This window comes from Oncorhynchus tshawytscha, linkage group LG01 (assembly GCF_018296145.1).
Source record: "Oncorhynchus tshawytscha isolate Ot180627B linkage group LG01, Otsh_v2.0, whole genome shotgun sequence".
Taxonomy (NCBI): domain Eukaryota; kingdom Metazoa; phylum Chordata; class Actinopteri; order Salmoniformes; family Salmonidae; genus Oncorhynchus; species Oncorhynchus tshawytscha.
Window position 1 is genome coordinate 46703816 of NC_056429.1, and position 24175 is coordinate 46727990.

The following is a 24175-nucleotide window of genomic DNA, read 5'->3' on the forward strand; positions in this document are numbered from 1 at the left end:
CACAGAGCCTGTGTCATGTCCAGGACAACCCGCAACCCTTGGTTCTTCTCAGGGGCTCCTCCACCTGGCCTCCCCGTATAGGGTTAAGACGGTATGTACTGCCTAACGTTTGGCACAGGGTTGTAAAACAGGGGAAGGCGGTACACCCACTTGTCCCACACTGACCTGATTACAGCTGGCTTGTCTCTCTGCCGCCAAGCTGGTCTGGTGTCTCAGTTATCGAAGCGGATAATCCTGGAAATAATGTGGAAGTCTTCAAGAGACATTGTTGCACGGAAAAGTTACCTGCCAGCTTCTGCATCCCACGGGGATTCCCCATTGGATCTGAAAACACCAGCAAGAATAAGAACCCCAAAGTATGCATGTAAATGGTCCCTCTCCTTCCATCTCTCTCCAAAAATCCACTTTTCCCTCCAAATTAGTGCAGTCCAGAATGATTTTCTGGATGGAGTCTGGAATGAACAGTTAAACATGTCCTGCACATGAGTATCCGCCATCCGCGTCGGCCCTGGTTGCATCATTATCACATTGGCAGCCATGCGGGTGGCTCATTCCTTGGGCAAGAAGACCATTCAATTTCACAATTATTTAACATACATATTTCTCCTCCTGCAGGCTGATGAGCTGGTTGCTGATGGGCTGGTCCTGGGGAATGCTGAGGGTCAATCTCATCCTCTCCTTCCAACTCACTGTCAGACTCCGAATAGACAGAGACATGATCCTCATATTTCGGAAAACTCCTTCCACACTAGCTTCTCTCTCTGCGAAAACAATTTTAAGGGCCCTCTGAGCAGAGATCATTCTTGCCATACTGATCGATTGTGACAAGGAGCTACCCTCCAATTTGCACCTGGCTGGGGTAGAGTGTGGGAAATACTTAATTGTTTTACAATGTATCAAAATAATGTAATGTCATAACATTGTTCAGGTTCCCGCAAGACATTGTGTAGTTTTACACACTACAAAGGGTAAAGAGTGCAAGACAGCAGGAGACAGGTTCTTGGTGCTATGTTGAAACAGCAGTGCATGACAGACTCAATGAAAATGTGATCTTTTACATGTTCTTCACAGAAAATGAGCCAAGTCCAATGAGTCTCAGGTTGAAAAAATGATTAATTGTATAATTTGTCTTTTAGTAAACATTGAAAATGGGTTCCACAGACCTGAACACTACACTAGGTTAAAGGTATTTTTTAAAACTTTATATATTTTGAGCTCTTATTGAAGCGATAGAACACTGTTGGAAAGATGGGGAGGGCGAATCAAAGGGCAGTGAGACGGATTCGAACCCATGCCGGCTATAACCACACAGGCCTTGGCCAAACTGAGATTTGCTACTTCTTTCCTATCACTAAGTGTTCACCACTGCAGTTGAAGAGAAATAGTAAAGTAGAAAAAAAAGTTGGGGTTGTCCAGATAAACCAGCTGCCCTATTTCATTCTGACACATTCTGAGCAAAATATCTAGATTTAGGTAATAACATAAAAAGTGTAATGTGTAAAAAAAAGTATTTGGTTTATTTCAGTACAAAATACACATGGCAGATACCGGCAGATTACAGGGTGCAAGTTAGATATAGTTTGAGATTCATTGGTATACGAATACAAACGGCTCTTTGCTGTTAAAAAATATTACAAAGAACAGACTTAAGTACAATTATATGTTGTGGCTTATTACACTACAGTAATAAACACAGAGTCAATGCATTATTCTAGAATTAGGTAAAGAACAAATGGGGGACAAACGTTGATCCTACATCATCAACAGGGTTCTATTTCACAAATAAAATAAGATTGCCAGTTTTGAGAAGTCAAATTATTCATCAAAACATCTAAAATATTTTTAGGGTCACAGAATTGAGTCTGAATCAACTCACAAATATGGAACATATTCAGAATCTTTCAGAAATGTAGATGGCTATCCTGCTTTGTGTGAAATATCACCCAGGGGAAAAGTAGGCTAACTGTTAATTACATCTATATGAAGGTTTGCAGGACTAGTGCTACACATCCTCTCTAAACAAACAAGTTACTCCATGACAAATGTAGTTTACGGAAGTTCAATCAGGAAGGCTGGTCTGAATGCTTGGTTAACTTGAAGCATAACATAATTATATGGGCATAGTGGGAATGAATACGAACATATTATCATCAGCATAGCGGCCTTCTCTTTTCTATTAGCCACGTCCGGAATGTAATTCATTATTTACCTTATAAGCACGGCACAATAATGCACATTCCTCATGCCTGCTGTTCAGCTTATGAGCTCACACTTATAATTAGCACCGTCCTCTCTCGCAACCAATGGGCAATCTTACGATGTATTTATATGTCAACTTACCCATGTTCTCTCACTTTCTCATCAACAGTTGTCGACAACCATCCCCTCCCCCAGTTATCATAACGGGCAGCGGGGTTGGTTTCCGATGCCAGCTGCCCAGAGACGAGGCCATACCGCAAATTTAAGAAAATTCCATACTACATTCTGTCTCTGTTGTTAATTCAGTTAACCCTGTATACTATTGAACTTTACATAACACCAACATTATAAATACACTGCATTTGTTGTCATTGTTGGACCCACAAGTATTTTGGTTGATAGGAATGATGCCTTGTCTGCAGCTTTTCAACGGATCTTCATTAGCTTTGACTCATTCATTTAATACAGTTCAAAAACGAACTCCTTGATGTACATGGCTGGTAAGCAGTGTGACAAAAAAAATTGCAAACAGCATTACAATAAAAATGACTTAAAAAGCAGGCCTACACCTGTATGCACAGACAAAAAGTACCTGGACACGCCTAAACTTCCACCCAATCATTTTAAAATAAACAATAGTACTTTAGTGTCAAACTACTTTTGCCTACCAGTCCGTAAATTGAAGTTGTGCAAAAAATATATATTATGTGGTCATGGATACTACACCGTGAAAAAATACCAGTGTTTCAAACATTTGTTTCCCCTCTCATTCTGCTTATTCTTTATCTCACTCGTTTCCATGCGGTTTTTCAAAAATCCAATTTGTCTAGTCAGTTTAACTGGGCTCCCTTCCTTTTCTGTTGTAGGTATTAATAACAGCACCCTCTAGTTTCTAAATGATCCCATTCCTTCCAGCAATGTCAAACCAGTGACTTACATCAGGTTGAGCCAATGTAGGAGGCCACCTAAAACACAGTATCGGTGAGATCTCCCCCTTACCATCCCTCCTCTCTCTCTTTCTTCAGGCTGTGGACTCATCTCTTGCTCTCTTCTCATCTAGCTCAAGGCCTCCCTTTACATCCTTACTCAATAATGAAATAACAAAACCGTGAATACAAAAAGTATAGAAAAAAAAGTTTGAAGATGCTAATTTCTATATGTGAATGAAACCATAAAAATGTGTAACACCACTTTGCCCACCATTGACGTAAGCAAGCTCTCCCACACACACACATCCCTGCCCCATTCACCAAACAGTTTCTTTTGCATTTCCAAGTGTATATCTCTCCCCCCCCTTGCCCAATTTTCCCATTTCCCTCCAGGTAAGTCAGATAAGACTTGCATCAGTGGTGAGGTGAGGAGGTTTTGGTCTCTGTGACAACAGTGCTATGCCAGGGGAGGGGACAGTTAAAGGAGGGTGCAGGGGCAGCCATCGCTCTTCCGTTTTCCTGTGTGGTTTGCAGGTAGAGGGGGACTCTCAGTCTCCTGAAACTTTCTGTGTTTAAAAAAAAAAGAGAATGAAAGAGAGAGAGAGTGAGGGAAAGAGCATTGGATGCTTCGACTCAGGAGCAGGCTATAATGGACACCACATCTGTCCCTCAACTTTGCCTCTAGTCACCAACTCTTCTAATCATCTAGCTATAAACATTAAACACCTATTAAAAAGTACCTTACAGCTTTCTGCAACATAATAAAATATTTAAAACAGCCTACCTTGCAGCTAGCTGTTAACGTTGTGACATTACCTTATAGCTCGCACCACCTCCAGGAAGGCTTCGTCTACGTTGTAGCGGTTCTTAGCCGAGGCCTCCATGTAATGGATCCTGTTCTCTCTGGCAAAGCCCTGGGCCTCCTCTCTGGAGATCTACGGGCAGTACAGAGAGAGAGAGGTACATGCACTCAGGTTAAAAGCGAGCTGCTCGCCAGGCGAGTTTCATTTCCTCATTCCATTAAACTGTGTAAGATTAGGAAGTTGCTATTAGATCTAGCCAAAGAAACACTTGTAGCCACTCGCCACCTGTTGGCAACTCAAACGTATTTTCAAGGCCTGAGATTTTGAACCAGTAGGATCTAAATTGGCATTAAAGCTAGCAGAAGATCTCTTTTAACAATGAAGACCAGTACCACTCTCGACTGGTCCAGGTCAGCCTTGTTCCCCACCAGCACCATGGGGAAGTCATCCCGGTCCTTCACTCTCAGTATCTGGGTGTGGAACTTGTGGATCTCATTGTAACTGAAAAAAGGGAAGGAAAGTGGTCAAAATGAGAACACATTAGGAACTGATCACAAGTGCTTTATGTCCTTAAAGGTGCAATCCATTCATTCAATTTACTGTAAAAAACAACAAGTGTATATACCACCTAAAACAGAGGCATATTCATTTGCATAAATCCAACTTCCTTTTTGGTTGTTGAATTGTATACTCTTATTTAAAAATGTACAAAGATGACAGCACAGTGACAACAAACATTCAAACATGACAACAAACACTAGAAGTGGGAGGGGTAGCCTGTGCCCTACCAGGACACAAAGGACATCTATCGAACCCTGACAAATCAAGCCAGGCATCCTGTGTGACCTGGCAGGAGTCAAGTCTGGGGGGAAAGGTACAGTTCATAAATAAATACAGACAATTGTTATATTAGGCTAAGCTCTACATATGTTCTTAGAATGTTGTGTTTGTACTTAGACTCGTCGCCGCATGGGGACAGAACTTCTGCAGTGCACCTTTAAGACCCATTCTACAGCCCATAAGAGGGCAAGGGTGCGTTGCAATTCATAGGAGCTTCACAACTAATCTAAACTAACGGCACACATGAACTCTGTTAAGGTGCAATTGCACCCATCCACCTTTCAATTCAGAGAGAACTACTACAGCAGCTCATTACGCTGCCTGTATTTGACACCATGTCATGAATGCGACACTTATGAGAGGTGAACGCCTATAACAAGTCTCACTTCCCCTAGTTACTGTAGCATTATTTGATTAGTGTTGCACGGCCGAAACCAGAAAACACAGTATAGACTAAGTGTAATACTGACCATGACTTGAATGCCTCAACACCTCAAGGAATTAATAAATTATCATGAGTGTGCTGCGTTTGCGTCGCAAATAGGGATGTTAACGGTTAACCGTTAAAATCGGTTGGCAGCCAAAAATGGATTTGACCAGTCATGCTTATTGGTCTCTACAGGGATCATCAACTAGATTCAGCCGCTGGCCAATTTTTCTTGAACAGACGGTCGGGGGGACAGAACATAATTTTAAAAAGTTAGACTGTAAATTGTACGACAAAAACCGATATAAATGTTGACTAAAATAATAATTTCAAACCTTGATTACATTTGGGAACATTGCCCTGCGTAGGGTGCTGTCTTTTGGATGGGACGTTAAACGCGTGTCCTGACTCTGTGGTTATTCAAAATCCCTTGGCGCTTATTGTAAGAGTAGGGGTGTTCACCCCGTTGTCATGGCAAAATGTTCTACCTGGCCACATTCCATCATGGCCACTTAATAATCCCCTTCATTCCTAATCGCATACATCACTCCTCACCTCTCTACCTGATGTGTAGTGGTCGCTGTGCATCTCTGAGGTGTGTGAGGGGAGTCTTCCCCTGACTATATAAAAGTGCTTTGAGTACCTCAGCTGGTAGAAAAGTGCAATATAAATCCAATCAATTATTTGTAATGATTATTATTTGAATATGATCACATCTCTATAATGCATGGGAATATATTTCCAAAATAAAAAAACTCACTTGGAGGCGAGTTCCTGGTGTTTATATAGTCTTAAGTCCAACAATGAAAATTCAAATGTATTTATTGCTCAGAAAACTGGGGGAGTGGGGGAGGGGGCAAATAAAACCACCCACAGGCCAGATTTGCAAGTTTTGGGGAACCTGGGTCTATAGGTTACTTTGCATAATTTTTTTACATTAAAATTGCCGCATGTGTATTTTCAATAGTCGTCATAAATAAAATGTATCACATGTGCACAGCATACAGAGAGCCTAGTTTGCGGAGAGGAATAGCCTACCAGACAGCGCGAGAGTAGCTCCTCAAAAAGCCTGTAGGCTACTGGAGTGAAACCTGCTTTTGTAAGCCCAGTCATTGCACAACAAACAACAATTCTAAATGCAACCGCGTGTTAAAACCTTGTGGCCATGACTAAAAAGGAGCTATTTTTATTTCTCAAACTCAACTCGTAAAGCGAGCCTCCCATTTGCCATAAGCTATTAATGAAAAATGTCCGGTCCTTGTATGCATATGCATGCATAGTATCAGAGAGGAAGATGCAAGGCGCCAAAATCTGTCCAATGTGTTTCTATGGGCTTATTTTGGACCTATGATTGTCGCCTGCTTTCCTGCCTTGGGACGACTCCCATTTTTAGAGCGGAAACATAAGCATCTCATCATTATATACATATCTCTGATAGTATTTTCTGTTGGTCATTTTAATGTTCCGAATTTTTTTTACCCTTCATTGGACTGGTTAATGAGGGTCAGTTAGTTGGCAGCTAAATTTACCAAAATGTGCATCCCTAATTGCATACAGTGACGTTGCCTTCCTGAAACCTTGAGTACTGTATCCCTGACAAATGCTTTAGCTCTGAGGACTTCATAGTATGTTGTGTAGTTGGGAATACTGTTTTGAATCTATAGCTTGCCTATGACTCGAGATTGGGTGAATGCATCCACCCAGACAGACGATTCTTACCTGCCAGTGTCATTCAGAGCGAACACCAGCAAGAAGCCTTCTCCTGAGCGCATGTACTGCTCCCTCATTGCCCCAAACTCCTCTTGACCTGCTGTGTCCAAGACTGACAGACACACACACACACACAGAGAGAGATTCAGATGTACATACACAGGGATAAATATGTACAGTGACATACAGTGCATTCGGACAGTATTCAGACCCTTGACCTTTTCCACATTTTGTTATGGTACAGCTGTATTCAAAAATTAAACCCCCCCATCAATCTACAAACAATACCCCATAATGACAAAGCATTATACCCCAGTCAGAAGTCCTGAGTCGGTTTCAATCAAGGATCTCTGTACTTTGCTCCATTCATACTCCCCTCGATCCCGACTAGTCTCCCAGTCTCTACCGCTGAAAAACATCCCCACAGCATAATGCTGCTGCCCCCCCCCCCCACATGAATGCCTCGTTTGTAAATTATGTCTGAGGGTTGGAGATAATTTACAAACAAGGCATTCATGTTTTGTGAATCTGCCAGATTTGGTTAGAAAACACTCTAAAGTTTCTAAAACCGTTAAAATTATGTCTGTGAGTGTAACAGAACTGATATGGCAGGCGAAACTCAGAGGACACCCCCCCCCCACACTATTTTCAATGGCTATCACTTTTTTTATAAGGCCAAGTCTTCCCAGATTGCAGTTCCAAGGGCTTACACTAGATGTCAACAGTCTTTAGAAAGTTTCAGGCTGGTTTTTGGAAGAATGAGCCAGAAATTGTAGTTTTTCTAAGTGGCTCCCATTCTGGCTGTAGTGTTTCCAAGCGCGTGGAAGAGAGTGCGTTCTTTGGTATTATTCTCCGGGAAAGACTATATCGATTCTCTGTCTTAAATTTTATTGTTTATTTACGTATTAGGGTACCTAAGGTTTGATTATAAATGTTGATTTGTTTGGAAAAGTTTATTAGTAACGTTTTGGATTAATTTTGTATGCATTTTGATGGAGGGAAACTGGGTGGATTATTGACTGAAGCGCGCCAGCTAAACTGAGTTTTTATGGATATAAAGAAGGACATTATTGAACAAAAAGACCATTTGTGATGTAACTGGGACCTTTTGGTGTGCCAACAGAAGAAGATCAAAAGGTAAGGCATTTTTTATATCACTATTTCTGTCTTTTGTGTCACACCTGCCTGGTTGAAATATGTTTTTCATGTGTTTGTATGCAGGGAGCTGTCCTCAGATAATCACATGGTTTGCTTTCACCGTAAAGCGTTTTTGAAATCTGACAACGGCTGGATTAACAAGAAGTTAAGCTTTATTTTGATGTATTACACTTGTGATTTTATGAAAGTTAAATATTTATAAAAAACTGTAGTTTGAATTTTGCTCTCTGCAATTTCACCGGATGTTGGCCAGGTGGGACGCTACCGTCCCACCTGCCCATAAGAAGTACATTACACTACTGCTTGCGTAAGTGATTCAAATAATAGAGGCCTATCTGCTATCATTCAAGAGGTCAGCAGTAAGAGAACTTTGGGCCCCAGAGCGGTGGGCAGGGATGCTGGCCCCCTTTCTTTCTGGGAGTGTGCAGGCTGCGTATTTCAACCTGGATCCTGCAGAGGCAGGGAACTAAGAAACTAAAAGCCAAAATCTTATCCCGGTGCTGTCTGAATCCACAGGCCAAGCGTTTCCACGAGTTGACCTTCGATAGCAACGAGTCAGGGATGTCAGCAAATGTATCAACTAATATGGCTGACCAGGGGTTGGAGAGAGACGGTGTTTCTGGTGCCCACTGAGCCTTCCTCCGGTTCAAGGGGTGCACATCCATGTAATCTATCCCCGTAGTGTTGGACCGCAGAGGGAGCCCCGGTATTAAAAAGTCCAAGGAGAGGATGCAGAAGCGATGTAAGATTACCCTAGTTCGGTCACACCTAGTACAGGAGGGAGATTTATGTCAGGAACAGATGTCAGTCTCCTGTATCCATGGGGACACAGTGGTGCAGGTTACGTTAGTTACTCCACGAGGCAAGTGCACTATGAAGGTGGGTGTGGTGAACCAATTATCAGTACTGCTAGGGAGAGACTAATTTGTTTGAGAGTTTGTGGCGGATTAAACAGAGCAGCCACAAGACCGCACCAGTGCGTGTAAGCAATGCAAAAGCAGTCACTGGCACACTCAGAGAAAACACATCCCCAAAAGGCACGCAACCGATATGCCCCACTAGCACTCCAGGGAGAAGTCACCCAGATCAAGAGCAGGGGAGGAAGAAAATGAAATTCCAAGATCTGAGGCATAGGCAGCTGTTTCAAGAAAAGACCGGAGGATACATGCTCAGGTCTCACAACGGAGAGCGGAGGAGACCAAGGGCCCGCACGGGCCCCGGTGAGAACATACAGCCAAGATGTTAATTTATCTGATGAGTTGACAGGACAGTTTAGCACCACACAGCTGCAGGACCCAGACCTGGTCTCGGCGCAACACAGAGTGAAGGTGATGGATGGGAAGCACATGGAGAACGTCAAATTCCCCTTATTAAACCCCACTTATTACTGCATAAAGGGCTTACAGTACTGGTGGTTAAGAGAAGGGGCCTAGAGCATATAGAGACATGGTACGGTGCCTGGCGCATGTGTTGAGAGGCCACTTGGCAGTAGACAAAACTAAAGAGCACATCATGAGTAGATTCTACTGGCCCCACATTACAAGTGATAGTAGAGAAGTACTGCAAGTCAAGTGACAAGTGACAAAAATAATGCCTCCGCAGCAAATTACAGAAACCAACTCATCCCCCTCCCCATCATTGAAACACACTTTGAATAGATAGCCATGGATCTGGTAGGTCCTATTCCCAAATCAGCCCAGGAGCACGAATATATAGTGCCTTGCACCACCACCCCCCTTGGTGGTTTTCCTATTTTGTTGCATTACAACCTGTAATTTAAATTTATTTAGATTTCATGTAATGGACATACAAAATATTCCAAATTGTTGAAGTGAAATGAAAAAAAAAATACATGTTTCCAAGAATTAAAAATGTTTAAAAAAATTTAAAAAATGTTTTAAGTGGTGGGTGCATATGTATTCACCCCCTTTACTATGAAGCCCCTAAATAAGATCTGGTGCAACCAATTACCTTCAGAAGTCACATAATTAGTTAAATAAAATGAACCTGTGTGCAATCTAAGTGTCACATGATCTTAGTTATATATACACACCTGTTCTGAAAGGCCCCAGAGTCTGCAACACCACTAAGCAAGGGGCACCATGAAGACCAATGAGCTCTCCAAACAGGTCAGGGACAAAGTTGGAGAAGTACAGATCAGGGTTGGGTTGTAAAACTATATCAGAAACGTTGAACATCCCACGGAGCACCATTAAATCCATTATTTTAAATTGAAAGAATATGGCACCACAACAAACCTGCCAAGAGAGGGCCGCCCGCTAAAACTCACAGACCAGGCAAGGAGGCCATTAATCAGAGGCAACAAAGAGACCAAAAATGACCAGAAAAAAGCCATTGCTTAAAGAAAAAAACAAGCAAAGACGTTTGGTGTTCGCCAAAAGGCATGTGGGAGACTCCCCAAACATATGGAAGATGGTACTCTGGTCAGATGAGACTAAAATGTAGCTTTCTGGCCATCAAGGAAAACCCTAAGTCTGGCGCAAACCTAACACCTCATCACCCCGAGAACACCATTCCCACAGTGAAGCATGGTGGTGGCAGCATCATGCTGTGGGGATGTTTTTCCATCGGCAGGGACTGGGAAACTGGTCAGAATTGAAGAATGGCGCTAAATACAGGGTAATTATTGAGAGAACCTGTTTGTCTTCCAAAGATTTGAGACTGGGACGGAGGTTCATCTTCCAGCTGGACAATGACCCTAAGCATACCGCTAAAGCAACACTCGAGTGGTTTAAGGGGAAACATTTAAATGTCTTGGAATGGCCTAGTCAAAGCCCAGACCTCAATCCAATTGAGAATCTGTGGTATGACAAAGATTGCTGTACACTATTGGAACCCACCCAACTTGAAGGAGCTGGAGCAGTTTTGCCTTGAAGAATGGGCAAAAAAATCCCAGTGGCTAGATGTGCCAAGCTTATAGAGACATACCCCAAGAGACTTGCAGCTGTAATTGTTGCAAAAGGTGGGGGGGGGGGGATAGTTATGTACGTTCAAGTTTTCAAATTGTTTTTGGTCTTATGTCTTGTTTGTTACACAATAAAAAATATTTTGCATCTTCAAAGTGGTAGGCATTTTGTGTAAATAAAATGATGCAAACCACCCAAAAATCTATTTTAATTCCAGGTTGTAAGGCAACAAAATAGGAAAAATGCCAAGGGGGGTGAATACTTTAGCAAGCCACTGTATACCGGTGGTAATTGATTTTTCCACATGCTACCCCAAAGCCATACCACTGCGTAATATGTCCACTAAAAGGTATTGCTAAAGAGTTGTTTCAGATATTCTCCCGAGTCGGCATACCCTCCTCTATTTTGACCGACCAGGGACCCCGTTTATGTCCCGCATAATGAAAGACTGTGTGCCTTGTAACAGGTTAAACAGATACACTCAAGCATATTTCATCCTCAGATGGTTTATGAGAACGCTTGAATAAAACTGTAAAGTCGATGATAAAAGGTGGTTGTGGAACGGGACAGGAGGAACTGGGACATGGTATTACCTCACTTATTGTTTGCTCTTAGGGAGATACCCCAGTTGCCAATGGACTTCTCCCTGTTTTAACTGTTAAATGGGAGGCCGTGCCGAGGGATCCTGGACTTATGTAGGAGATAAGGTACATTGGATCTTAGCGCAATGGAAGTAATGGCAAGAGTATCCCACTACAGAGTTAGGCAGCCAGGTAGGAGAAAACCTGAACAGCTATACCACATCAACCTTATGAAGGAGTACCATGAGAGAAATTAAGATATTAGGTTCTGCTCCCAACCCGCAGTCCAACAAGATCAACCCCAACTTGAGGTGCAGGTCGTGAAGTCACTGACACACCAGCAAGAGCAGGACCTACATGCCCTAGTGGTCCGACGCCAGGAGGTATTCTCTTCCCTCAAAGGGAATATAAATCTCATCCAGCATCATATATACACAGAGCCAGGCAAAAGAGTGAACTTAAGGCCTTACAGAATCCATGCTGCGGGACAAAGAAATAGTCAGAGAGATGCTGGGTTGGGGAGTTAGAAGCGTCTCAGTGCATGGTCAAGTCTGTTAGTTCTCGTTCCGAAGCCAGACGTAACGGTGATATTCTGTAATGACTTCTGAAGCCTGAACGACATCTCCAAATTTGAACCCAATGCCCAGTGTAGATGAGCTGATAGAGCGATTGGGAAAGGCGAGCTACATAACTACGCTAGATCTCACGAAAGGCAATATGCAGATGCTCACATTTTGGTAAAAAAAGAGAATAACAGGAGGGTATGTAGATGGTTATTGTGCTTGCAACTCTAACTTGAAAGAGCTGCAAAATCTGGACACCTACAAATCAGCCGGGCTAGACAATCTGGACCATTCCTTTCTAAAATTATCTGCCGAAATTGTTGCCACCCCTATTACTAGCCTGTTCAATCTCTTGTGTCGTCTGAGATTCCCAAAGATTGGAAAGCAGCTGCGGTCAACCCCTCTTCAAAGGGGGGGACACTCTTAACCCAAACCGCTACAGACCTACAGTGGGGCAAAAAAGTATTTAGTCAGCCACCAATTGTGCATGTTCTTCCACTTAAAAATATGAGAGAGGCCTGTAATTTTCATCATAGGTACACTTCAACTATGACAGACAAAATGAGAAAAAAAATCCAGAAAAATCACATTGTAGGATTTTTTATGAATTTATTTGCAAATTATGGTGGAAAATAAGTATTTGGTCACCTACAAACAAGCAAGATTTCTGGCTCTCACAGACCTGTAACTTCTTCTTTAAGAGGCTCCTCTGTCCTCCACTCATTACCTGTATTAATGGCACCTGTTTGAACTTGTTATCAGTATAAAAGACACCTGTCCACAACCTCAAACAGTCACACTGTCTCACTGACACAGAGCTGTCAAAGGACACCAGAAACAAAATTGTAGACCTGCACCAGGCAGGGAAGACTGAATCTGCAATAGGTAAGCAGCTTGGTTTGAAGAAATAAACTGTGTGAGCAATTATTAGGAAATGGAAGACATACAAGACCACTGATAATCTCCCTCGATCTGGGGCTCCACGCAAGATCTCACCCCGTGGGGTCAAAATGATCACAAGAACGGTGAGCAAAAATCCTAGTGAATGAGGGGGGGCCTAGTGAATGACCTGCAGAGAGCTGGGACCAAAGTAACAAAGCCTACCATCAGCAAGGGCATTGAAGATGAAACGTGGCTGGGTCTTTCAGCATGACAATGATCCCAAACACACCACCCGGGCAACAAAGGAGTGGCTTCGTAAGAAGGTCCTGGAGTGGCCTAGCCAGCCTCCAGATCTCAACCCCATAGAAAATCTTTGGAGGGAGTTGAAAGTCCATGTTGCCCAGCAACAGCCCCAAAACGTCACTGCTCTAGAGGAGATCTGCATGGAGGAATGGGCCAAAATACCAGCAACAGTGTGTGAAAACCTTGTGAAGACTTACAGAAAACGTTTGACCTTTGTCATTGCCAACAAAGGGTATATAACAAAGTATTGAGATAAACTTTTGTTATTGACCAAATACTTATTTTCCACCATAATTTGCAAATAAATTCATTAAAAATCCTACAATGTGATTTTCTGGATTTTTCCCCCCCTCATTTTGTCTGTCATAGTTGAAGTGTACCTATGATGAAAATTACAGGCCTCTCATCTTTTTAAGTGGGAGAACTTGCACAATTGGTGGCTGACTAAATACTTTTTTGCCCCACTGTATATCTATCCTACCCTGCCTTTCTAAGGTCTTCGAAAGCCAAGTCAACAAACAGATTACCGACCATTTCGAATCCCACCATATCATCTCCGCCATGCAATCTGGTTTCAGGGTGCACCTCAGTCACGCTCAAGGACCTAAACGATATCTTAACCACCATCAACAAGAAACAACACTGTGCAGCCGTATTCATTGACCTGGCCAAGGCTTTCGACTCTGTCAATCACCACATCCTCATCGGCAGACTCGACAGCCTTGGTTTCTCAAATGATTGCCTCACCTGGTTCACCAACTACTTCTCTGATAGAGTTCAGTGTGTCAAATCGGAGGGTCTGTTGTCCGGGCCTCTGGCAATCTCTATGGGGGTGCCACAGGGTTCAATTCTTGGACCGACTCTCTTCTCTGTATACATCAATGATGTCGCTCTTGCTGCTGGTGAGTCTCTGATCCACCTCTACGCAGACGATACCATTCTGTATACTTCTGGCCCTTCTTTGGACACTTAACAACCCTCCAGGCGAGCTTCAATGCCATACAACTCTCCTTCCGTGGCCTCCAATTGCTCTTGAATATAAGTAAAACTAAATGCATGCTCTTCAACCGATTGCTGCCTGCACCTGCCCGCCTGTCCAACATCACTACTCTGGACGGTTCTGACTTAGAATACGTGGACAACTACAAATACCTAGGTGTCTGGTTAGACTGTAAACTCTCCTTCCTGACTCACATCAAACATCTCCAATCCAAAGTTACATCTAGAATTGGCTTCCTATTTCGCAACAAAGCATCCTTCACTCATGCTGCCAAACACACCCTTGTAAAATGTACTATCCTACCAATCCTCGACTTCGGCAATGTCATTTCCAAAATAGCCTCCAATACCCTACTCAATAAATTGGATGCAGTCTATCACAGTGCCATCCATTTTGTCACCAAAGCCCCATATACTACCCACCACTGCAACCTGTACGCTCTCGTTGGCTGTCCCTTGCTACATATACATCATCAAACCCAATTCTTCCTTTGGCCACCTCTCCTTCCAGTTCTCTGCTGCCAATGACTGGAACGAACTACAAAAATCTCAAACTGGAAACACTGATCTCTCTCACTAGCTTTAAGCACCAGCTGTCAGAGCAGCTCACAGATTACTGCACCTGTACATAGCCCATCTATAATTTACCCTAAACAACTACCTCTTTCCATACTGTATTTATTTTGCTCCTTTGCACCCCATTATTTCTCTCTACTTTGCACATTCTTCCACTTCCAGTGTTTTACTTGCTATATTGTATTTACTTCACCACCATGGCTTTTTTTTTGCCTTTACCTCCCTTATCTCACCTCACTTGCTCACATTGTATATAGACTTATTTTTCTACTGTATTATTGACAGTTTTTTTTTTTACTCCATGTGTAACTCTGTGTTGTTGTATGTGGCGAACTGCTTTGCTTTATCTTGGCCAGGTCGCAATTGTAAATGAGAACTTGTTCTCAACTTGCCTACCTGGTTAAATAAAGGTGAAATAAAAATAAATAAAAAACTTCATCATCCACAGATCCGGGGTCCATCACGGAAATACAGACGCACTATCCCGCTGCGACGCACTGAATTTTGTTTCCCCTTCTTGAACCGGCCGAGTGCAATTCGATGAACATTAAATATATTGTTTCGATTTTTGCAACTTACAAAGCCAACTCGTCATCTGTTTACACCACTCCTCGCTACCGCATAGATTGGAACCCCTCTGGACCGATCCCAGTACACAAAAGCTAGAAATATGCAATATCCTTCTTTTGCATATTTGGGTATTATTCTAATGAGCTCTGCCTCCAAACAAGACCAGTTTTGGTTGGTCCGGACCAGACCAAATCTGAACCAATCATAGATGTCTGTGTTTCTCAAGTTTGGACATTACAATACAGCACAGTAGAGTACAGTTCAGTACAGTAGATATTGGGCGGATTGACCAAATTTCAATTACTTTTCAACATCCATGGAGGTCCGTTGTCGGTTGATGCTCAGTGGTTGAGGATGCTTGTTATAGTAAATGGAAAGCGGGTAGGTGGTTAGGTGTCATGGTAGGTATCAGTAAGAGTTGGGAGAGGTGACATTAACTGGAGAGAGATTAAAAGAAGAGAGCGGCAGAAAGGAGAGAGAGAGAGAAAAAAGAGAAAGAGAAAAAGAGCGAGCGAGAAAAAGAGAGCGAGAGAAAAAGAGAGCGAGAGAAAAAGAGAGCGGTTGTCGAGACCGTTTTCACAGTCTTGCTTTGACCACCAGACGACAGAAAGAGAAAAAACAGTTATGAGCAGAAGATAACAGTATGCCAGTTGAAAGGACAGTAGCAGGTGACCCACATTGGACCCAAATGTTCCGTGTAGCGCAGTTGGTAGAGCATGGCACTTGCAATGCCAGGGTTGAGGGTTTCAAAATATAATATACCAGTATGGGGAAAAAGTACAAAATTGTATTCACTCACTACTGTAAGTCAATCTGGGTAAGAGTGTCTGCTAAATGACTCAAATGTAAATGGTTTGTGACTACTATGACTTCCCATTTTAACCAATTCAATCGCAGTAATTCCGTTACTAATTGTTCGGTAATTCCATTACGGATTTGGTAACAGAATTACAAGTTTTAATCACTTAATAATTCATAAACAAACTTGATATCAGTAAAACCCCTATAACGAATTATTAGGTCGACCTTTGCTTGTTACTTATGTGAACTTTCATTATCCTCCTTAGAAAATATTTTAGATGTGTGTGTTTCTGGTAACAGAATTACAAGACAAGGCAATGTTTCTTAAACTTACAGAAGGCAAATAATTTATCTGTAACTAAATATAAGTGTTCATATTAGTTGGGAGGGGTCTTTACTTCAACATTGTGTTTTGATGTATTTATAATACCTTAAAAAATTATCTGGTAGATTGTCTAAGACCCCTTTTCCATCTGTACAACCAGAAATCGAAGCCTTTGATTATTCCTCATTTTTAGGATGGAAATGGTTAAAAACATATGTCTTAATTTAAAAAATAATAATATAGACTTCGCTTTCATTTGACACTCAAATTGACATGCTCCTATGAACTTCACGTTGGTCCTCATGGGTCCTTTTAGATGTAAATGCCCAGGGTTAACCGACTCGACAGGGGCCAACAGGCCATATTGTTATCTTCCTTGAATATGAACAGACAGACAGAAACACTTTTGTTATGGCATAGTGAAAAGACTACACCTTGGCTTAGAGCATCAACATCTGCCAACTGCAAGTCATAACAGAGCAGATGTTGGTGAATCATACAGACAGATTTGGCCTTGCTCACTCACCGACTCAAGTAGTTTACGCTTTCCCTCTATTCTTGGAGCAAAGAACGTCAGTAAACTTACAGTATGACTTACTGTCTAATCGTGTCTCTTTCCCATCCACTGTGCATATTTTGGTGTAGGAGTCCTCGATGGTTGGGTCATAATCCGATACAAAGTATGACTGCGAAAAAGATAGGAGAGCATGGGTCAAGACTGTGTGGGTTGGCCTATATGGGTTAATATGCAAAAGTTCAATGACCACTGCAACATACTAGTCACATCAGAAGATGTGACAAATTCAAGACAAACAAAACAACACACAGTTGACAATGTCCAAACAGTTGGGGGATTCTCTCACCTGAATGAATTGTATGGTCAAGGCACTTTTCCCCACACCGCCCCCGCCCACGACGACCAGCTTGAATCTCTCCTCCTCAGCAGACATGATTAGTTTCGTAAAATACTTTCAACAATTGTCTAAAAACGAAATGATAAAACTGACTAGCTGATAGGATCTATTGACTAAGTGTAATTTAGTAATCCGCAGGGTAGATGAGGGGGAAAAATGAAAGTCCACTTCTCCCACGATTGAGCGAACTACTTTTATCAAGGTAAAGTTAGCTCATAGAAAAATCCGAGAAGGTAGCAGAGTTGGGTTTTTACCTCGGTATTAGGCCAATATATTTAACTTGAATTACCTACGATAGGTTATCAATATCTCAAATATAAAATGTATAGTTCGTTTTCTGATACTATTTCATAACATTGAAAAGTTTAGTTTTAGTCTGGCCCAGTGTTGTAAACGATCCACAAAAGTCGCCTCTAACCCCAATAGTTTCGTATTACTGCTCCTAAAATTCATAGGTCGCTACATAACCCGGTAAAAAAAAAACAAATCAAGTATTATTGTTAAAATCTAACGGTTTATCGGCCTCTCTCACATCATTTTTGTCAGGTGAAAAGCCTTCCGCACCCGCCTTAAGTAAATTAGGCTACCGATGCCAACTTTGTGACTCCAGAAGAAAGAAAAATATGAGCTTGATTATCAACTACCCCGTCAAACTTCAACGCACTTGCCTAACTTGCATTATCTCGAGATTGATCCGTCTACATATCTCTGCAGACGCATTATATACAAACGTTTGTGATGTCTAAGTTACAGGGTTTTTCTTGGCGATGTGTTCATTTTTCCCTCGTCTTCACGGACTTATTTTTTCATCGCTCCAAGGCAACTTTTGTTTCTCAACCAAGAAGGGTTCCTCGAAATCTCATGCATATGTAAAACCAGGCGTGTCTTACCGACATTGTTTCCTCATCATTGTATAAATTCTCACGCCTCTCCCTCTTTTCATGAATCAGCAAAGGCTCTATTAGAATGAGATACATTCTAAAAATGTTTATTTAATTAACACTGACCGTTTATTCGTGAAACTGAAACAATACGGTTAAACCAGATTTTAAATGAGTTAACTATAGTATTCACACATTATGTGTACTACATTACGTTTACTACCTTATTTGGCCGTTGAGCTCAGTTGTATGAAGGTCTAGTCATTCATTTGTTTAATGAGGAATTTTACAGCAGAGTGTACATATATCTAGGGCAGGGGAGTATACCTATAAAGCTGCTTTTGCAACATATGGGGGGGGGTGTATTGATCCCTGGCACATGGAATGTTTTATAACCCCTTTATTTATTTATTTGTTTGGGTTTAGTACTTTAGCCAATGCTTTTCAGAGTATTGTATGATTACCATCAAACGACTAAGGCCAACCTGTTGAGAATATGAGGAGATATGGGAGGGAAAACTCGTAGCATACAGTATTTTATACTAATAGTTTTTGCCAAGTAAAGCATTCTTGTCTTCCTTTCCCTCCCTGATTTGCCCATCCCCTCAACCGGATGTGACTCATTTACATGGGCATGTTGCTCATTTTTTACCACACCCACATTCAGCCTAGTGGTTAGAGCATTGGGCCTGTAACCACAAGGTTGCTGGATCAAATCCCTGAGCTGACAAGGTAAAAATCTGTTGTTCTGCCCCTGAGCAAGGCAGTTAACCCACTGTTCCCTGGGCGCGGTGGATGTCGATTAAGGCAGCCCCCACACCTCTTTGATTCAGAGGGGTTGGGTTAAATGCAGGAGACACATTTCAGTTGAAGGCATTCAGATGAACAACTGACTAGATTTCACCCTCAACTCCTCCTTATTAACCCAAGTAATTTGTTGATGTTTAAGGGTGGATTTGTCTAAAAGTGAAAATTATCCAAACTTTATTTTGTATTCTTGTAATATTTTATAAAATAAGTGAATAACCATATCAGATTTTTTCCTCATAGGCCTAAATAATTGTACATTTATGGTGAAATACATGGGAGATGAGTCAGAATTGAAGAACCAGGAGAGAACAGGAGTAAAATATGTCATCTCTAATGAACACTGTGATCCCATTACAAACAACAGTGCCAAAATACCATCCTCAAAATATTCATTTTATAAATAACAACAATAAACTGATCACTTAATTCACATCAATCAATAAATAAAAATCAACATAATCAAGCCTTAATCCATGAGCATTGTGTTGGAGGCATAAACTGCCCTATTTGTAATATACATAGTGCTTTTGAAGGAAGTCAACAATAAATTAGCATTTATAGGACAAAGCATTCACTCAGAGGACTGTGAACTTGGTATGGGCAGACAAATATTATACATGGAGTTCAGTTCTCTGTTCTCTCACACACACACACACACACACACACACACACACACACACACACACACACACACACACACACACACACACAAATCAATCTCCTGGCATTTATCAGCCCTCTCTCTGTCCTCGCCAACGGTCTCTTACTGCATCAGCACCTATAGGGCAGAATAGCCGGTTCCACTTTGATCCGGGGTCCAAACAGTACCCCCAGCAGCATCTTCTCCCCCCAGCCCAGCAGCTTGTTGACAGTCAGGTTGAGAGGAAACAGGAAGCCCTGTTCTGCATCCACTCTTTCCTCAGCCCTCACTGCAGATGCAGACAGCTTAGCTGCTGGCGACACCTGCTGGTGAACTACGATACTGTCCTGGCTCAAAACAGAACTGCTGCTCAGGCTCCCTGTTAGTGTCTCCCTCTCTGCTCTTCCTTCGCTGTGGTCCTTCCCTGTCTTTGGAGTCAATTTAGGCCTCCCCTTCTTCATGCTCTGACAGCAGCTGGGCTCTCTTTTAGGCTGGCCTCTTCCCTCTCTCTCTACCTTTGCCTGGGTTTGGGAGGAGTAGCGATTGGGCCAACCTGCTGCTTTGACACAGGATGTGCTCCTCTCTCTATGTTGTACATCTGTCTGTGAGGAGGAAAGGGCCATCGTTGAAGGCTTTCTGCCGTGCCTTTTTGAACCACTGGTGCCTTCTGACTCCCTCTTGTGGATGGTGTTAGAAGCACTGGACTGCGTTGGCTTGTGGCTAATGCTGTGCCTGTTGCTGCTTTCTGGCTCATTCTGGTGGGGAGTTGGGGGAATTGCACCAACGAGAGACAGGGAGAGGGTGAGGCTCTTGCGCTTCTCAGAGTGAGATGCAATGCCTGTTGGGATTTGTGGTGTGTTGGACTTTGGTGTCCGTGTCGCTGGTTCGTTGGGGCTTGGAGTCATTGCTCCACATGGGCTCTGGGCCTCCCTCTGGTTCCGGTTATGGTTCAGGTTGAGAGTGAGCGTTTTGTGTTTTCTGGCGAGAGACAGCGTCAGTTGTGATGGCACGCTCCTCTGGTCTTGCTGTGGCTTCTCTGATAGACTCTGAGTTTCACCTGAATATGAGGACCTTTGCTCTATATTCTCTGTGTTACAAGTGGAATTCTCATTGTACATATTATGCACTTTAGCAACCTCTAAAAAGTCCTTAGCAACATAGCCATTGACCTGAATATTCATGATCTGATTGGCTGACAGGGGAAAAGAGGAACCGCCGCTAATGTTTTCATTGCTTGGCTGCAGACATGTGTCCAGTGATCTGATTGGCTGGATAGTGGGGTTGCCATTAGAGCTTTTCTGAGTGAGGGTTCCTTGGAAGTGTTGTAGCTGACCCAGAAAATTGAAGTTTGGGGAGATTGAAGGCCTGCGCTCTTTCACAAACCTGAAAGTGAGGAACAGATAAGATCAGATGTGGATAGTTTACACACACACGCACACACATTATAATACACATACAGCACAGACAAACACACCTGTAGGCATGGTCAAGGTCCATCCCCAGGTTGTACATAATGTAGGCCACAGCCAGGGCAGGGGAGCGAGAGATTCCTGCAGCACAATGAACTACCACAGATCCACCTGATGACATAGCCCCATCTGAGAGAGAGAGAAGAGATAAGACATTTTCTTTTATTTGAAATCATCCATACTGTATTGCATGACATCACTTCAGCCAGACTGCAAACTGTGCAAAGCACACAGTTTATGTCAACTGTCATGAATGGGCTTCCTGCAACAGTAGGCTTGTATCAATTGTCCGTGGTACTGAATGGGATGTAACAACATTCAATATTTCTGAAACCATAGGAGCATAACTGACCTACATGAAACCCTGATCAATAACTGCTCATCACTTGAACTGAGTCATCTGTGTTTCTTCCAGACAGACAGTCGCAGGTGTGTAATGCATACATGATGATGCAGACTATAGCATAATGATGACATGCAGAAATATCCTATTACCTAATCTGCAGGATTTGCTCGTCAAATCTCCAATGATGCCTATATTCCCCTTATACTGAACTAGCTCTATCGTGCACTAGCTGTGTCTTGTCGAAAATAGTGCATTTGCACTATATGGGGAATAGGGTTGCCATCCATTTGACACCAAACTAACCCAATCTCATCATTATTCTCACCGATAAAACGCAGTGCCTCCGGGATATGGGGCAGCAGGTCGTCTCGGAGAGAGTCCTCGATTGGGATGCGAAGGTACTGGGAACGGGGAAGGAAAGTAGGCTGCGGGCTGAAGCGGCTCACGCTTAGCACGTATGAGATCCCGCTGGCGTCGAGGCAATCCTGCAGCCGAGTAGGGAGTGCACGGGGAAAAGCGAGACAGGGAACACGAAATATGAATACATTCTAGTCTTCTGGAAGAGGTACATTTTCGGTGCATTGTGAAAATACAAAACTTTGGCCAGTGAGGAGAGCTAGGCTATCCATTCTATAGACTGACCTACTGAATGAAAACATTATTACCTGCGTAACGTCCGTCTCTGCACCCAGGTAAAGATGCGGTAGGATGAGAGACAGCGGTGGACGCTCGCGTGTCCCGTTTTCTCTCTCCCTGTAGAACACCATCTCTGTCCTTTGTGTCTGGAACCGAAACATGAGAGAAAACGGTGTTCATTTCAATATCAAGGGATTACAATTATGTATTAGGCTACAATATACATAGGCATCGAAAAAAGACTGCATGGAACTTTGACAATCATTTTAACAGTTGCATGAAATATATTAGCATTATTATTGCTATGAATGTGAATTAAGAAAACATTAATTTGTTCTATTGCTGCTAGAGAATGACGTTCTCTTTGCATTACGTCATGGATTTTGCAAGTTTGCATTCATTAGATGATCATAGGAGAATATAAAACCAGACATAAATGATGCAAGCAAAATGCAAGAAATATTACATTGTACTTACAGCGACGATTTTCACTCCAAACGAAGATACTGGAAATATCGCACAAATCAACTTGCACACCAAATAACTCGATCTAATCAACCCGAATGGTCTCAAAGAAAATGGATTAAGAATGCAAAAATATATGTTATGCTTAATTAATAATAAGTAGAGTATAGAGCTCGCTCTCTCTTTCTTTCTTTCTTGACTTCTACTCTCGTCCTGTTCCTTGTCCTGTCTGCGACTGTAACATTATTTGTTGTTGTATGGCTATAACTGCGCGAGAGGGAAAGGATGAGGTAATGCTGTTTCTACATGCTAAGAATGGTATAATTGTATGTGATGTCATTTTCAACCAATCCGCCGCCCATGCCGGACTCATTTGTTAATCATCATCAATTCGCCTGAAGACCCTTTGCTTTTTATTGTGACGAATCGTACCTTTTCTGACGCTATTGTTGCAGAGGCGTTTTTAAAAAACATTCAGCTGCAATACGTCGTGGCGAAAAGCATGTATTTGTGAAAAACCCTATAATCTCTTCCAGTGGCGATTTTAGCATGTAAATCTTGGCGGGGCAAAAAAAAGAGTGGGATGCATGCCAGAAAAGCCACAACACAACGCTAAACAATACAACGCTAAACAATACATTAATTGTACCATAACGGTGACAAACGGTGCCCATAAACTGTTAGGGCCTACATAAACCTGTCCCAACAGCAGAGTCCCAACACTTTACCACTGCTACACCTGGCTGTCAGTGGAGCCTGGTCTGGCAGCGAAACAGTTCATTCAGCCTCATTTACTGCCATTAAAAAACCCATAACTGATATGGCTGACTTCCTTAAACAAATGTGGTTTCTGATGACAATTGTGATGTACAAACTACGGCATAAGGGGACGACAAGCGGATAAGAGGCTATCCGTAATTCCGATTAAGAAATTAATGAGCGAGCTAGGATGGACGCAGTCAATATAACTATTTGTTCAGTGTTTTTTAAATGTACAGCAACAGAATCCAAAACATGGTCCGTTCTTACAGTGTTCTCCCTGTACACCAAGTCAGAACTGTAGGATAAATAAAGGAGGCATATAAGCAGACAAGGAAAGCTCTTACAATATTTGATGATTACATTTATAACGACTCAGGATATGACCCAGATGCAGACAGAGGACCCGGATAGTACAGTTCTCAATCATTTATTATAACACTGGGCAGGTCGAGGAAAGGCATAGGTTCGTAATCAGGTAAGAGTCAGGCAGGTACAGGACTGCAGGCAGGCTCGGAGTCAGGGCAGGCAGAGGTTTGTAATCAGGTCAGAGTCAGGCAAATACAGGACGGCAGGCAGGCTCGGGGTCAGGACAGGCAGAATGGTCAGAACTGGGAAAACTAGGAAACAACCACTTGAGAAAATGGAAAAATTCAGAGTTT

The 24175-nt window shown here is 42.4% G+C and overlaps 2 protein-coding genes across 3 annotated transcripts; both read right to left on the reverse strand.

Annotated features, from left to right (window-relative positions):
• Positions 1–1491: 1491 nt before the first annotated feature.
• Positions 1492–18368, reverse strand: LOC112261648 (ras-related protein R-Ras). The gene is made up of 6 exons (XM_024437139.2): positions 17457–18368; positions 17192–17279; positions 6918–7020; positions 4324–4432; positions 3945–4063; positions 1492–3694 (listed from the first exon to the last, which is right to left on the reverse strand). Exons 1-6 carry the CDS (start codon positions 17541–17543, stop codon positions 3607–3609), a joined length of 594 nt encoding a protein of 197 aa, XP_024292907.1. The 5' UTR covers positions 17544–18368; the 3' UTR covers positions 1492–3606.
• Positions 18369–19570: 1202 nt separating this feature from the next.
• LOC112251748 (tyrosine-protein phosphatase vhp-1) lies at positions 19571–23450 on the reverse strand. 2 transcript variants are annotated; one of them, XM_024422702.2, is made up of 5 exons: positions 22767–23450; positions 22319–22435; positions 21979–22138; positions 21313–21436; positions 19571–21221 (listed from the first exon to the last, which is right to left on the reverse strand). In XM_024422702.2, exons 2-5 carry the CDS (start codon positions 22418–22420, stop codon positions 19970–19972), a joined length of 1638 nt encoding a protein of 545 aa, XP_024278470.1. In that variant the 5' UTR covers positions 22421–22435; positions 22767–23450; the 3' UTR covers positions 19571–19969. The 2 variants fall into 2 exon arrangements, with proteins under 2 accessions (XP_024278470.1, XP_042178024.1); XM_042322090.1 differs by having other exon boundaries at positions 22319–23450.
• Positions 23451–24175: the final 725 nt, after the last annotated feature.

Excerpts from the sequence above, each read along its gene's own strand:
- LOC112261648 (XM_024437139.2), bottom strand. The coding sequence starts at position 17,543 with ATGTCTGCTGAGGAGGAGAGATTCAAGCTGGTCGTCGTGGGCGGGGGC. Across the intron at positions 4,064-4,323 it reads ACCTGGACCAGTCGAGAGTG|ATCTCCAGAGAGGAGGCCCA; the intron begins GTACTGGTCTTC and ends TACTGCCCGTAG. Across the intron at positions 3,695-3,944 it reads GAGGTGGTGCGAGCTATAAG|AAAGTTTCAGGAGACTGAGA; the intron begins GTAATGTCACAA and ends TTTTAAACACAG.
- LOC112251748 (XM_042322090.1), bottom strand. The coding sequence starts at position 22,450 with ATGTTTCGGTTCCAGACACAAAGGACAGAGATGGTGTTCTACAGGGAG. Across the intron at positions 22,139-22,318 it reads CAGAGACGGACGTTACGCAG|GATTGCCTCGACGCCAGCGG; the intron begins GTAATAATGTTT and ends ACTCGGCTGCAG. Across the intron at positions 21,437-21,978 it reads GGAGGCACTGCGTTTTATCG|ATGGGGCTATGTCATCAGGT; the intron begins GTGAGAATAATG and ends TCTCTCTCTCAG.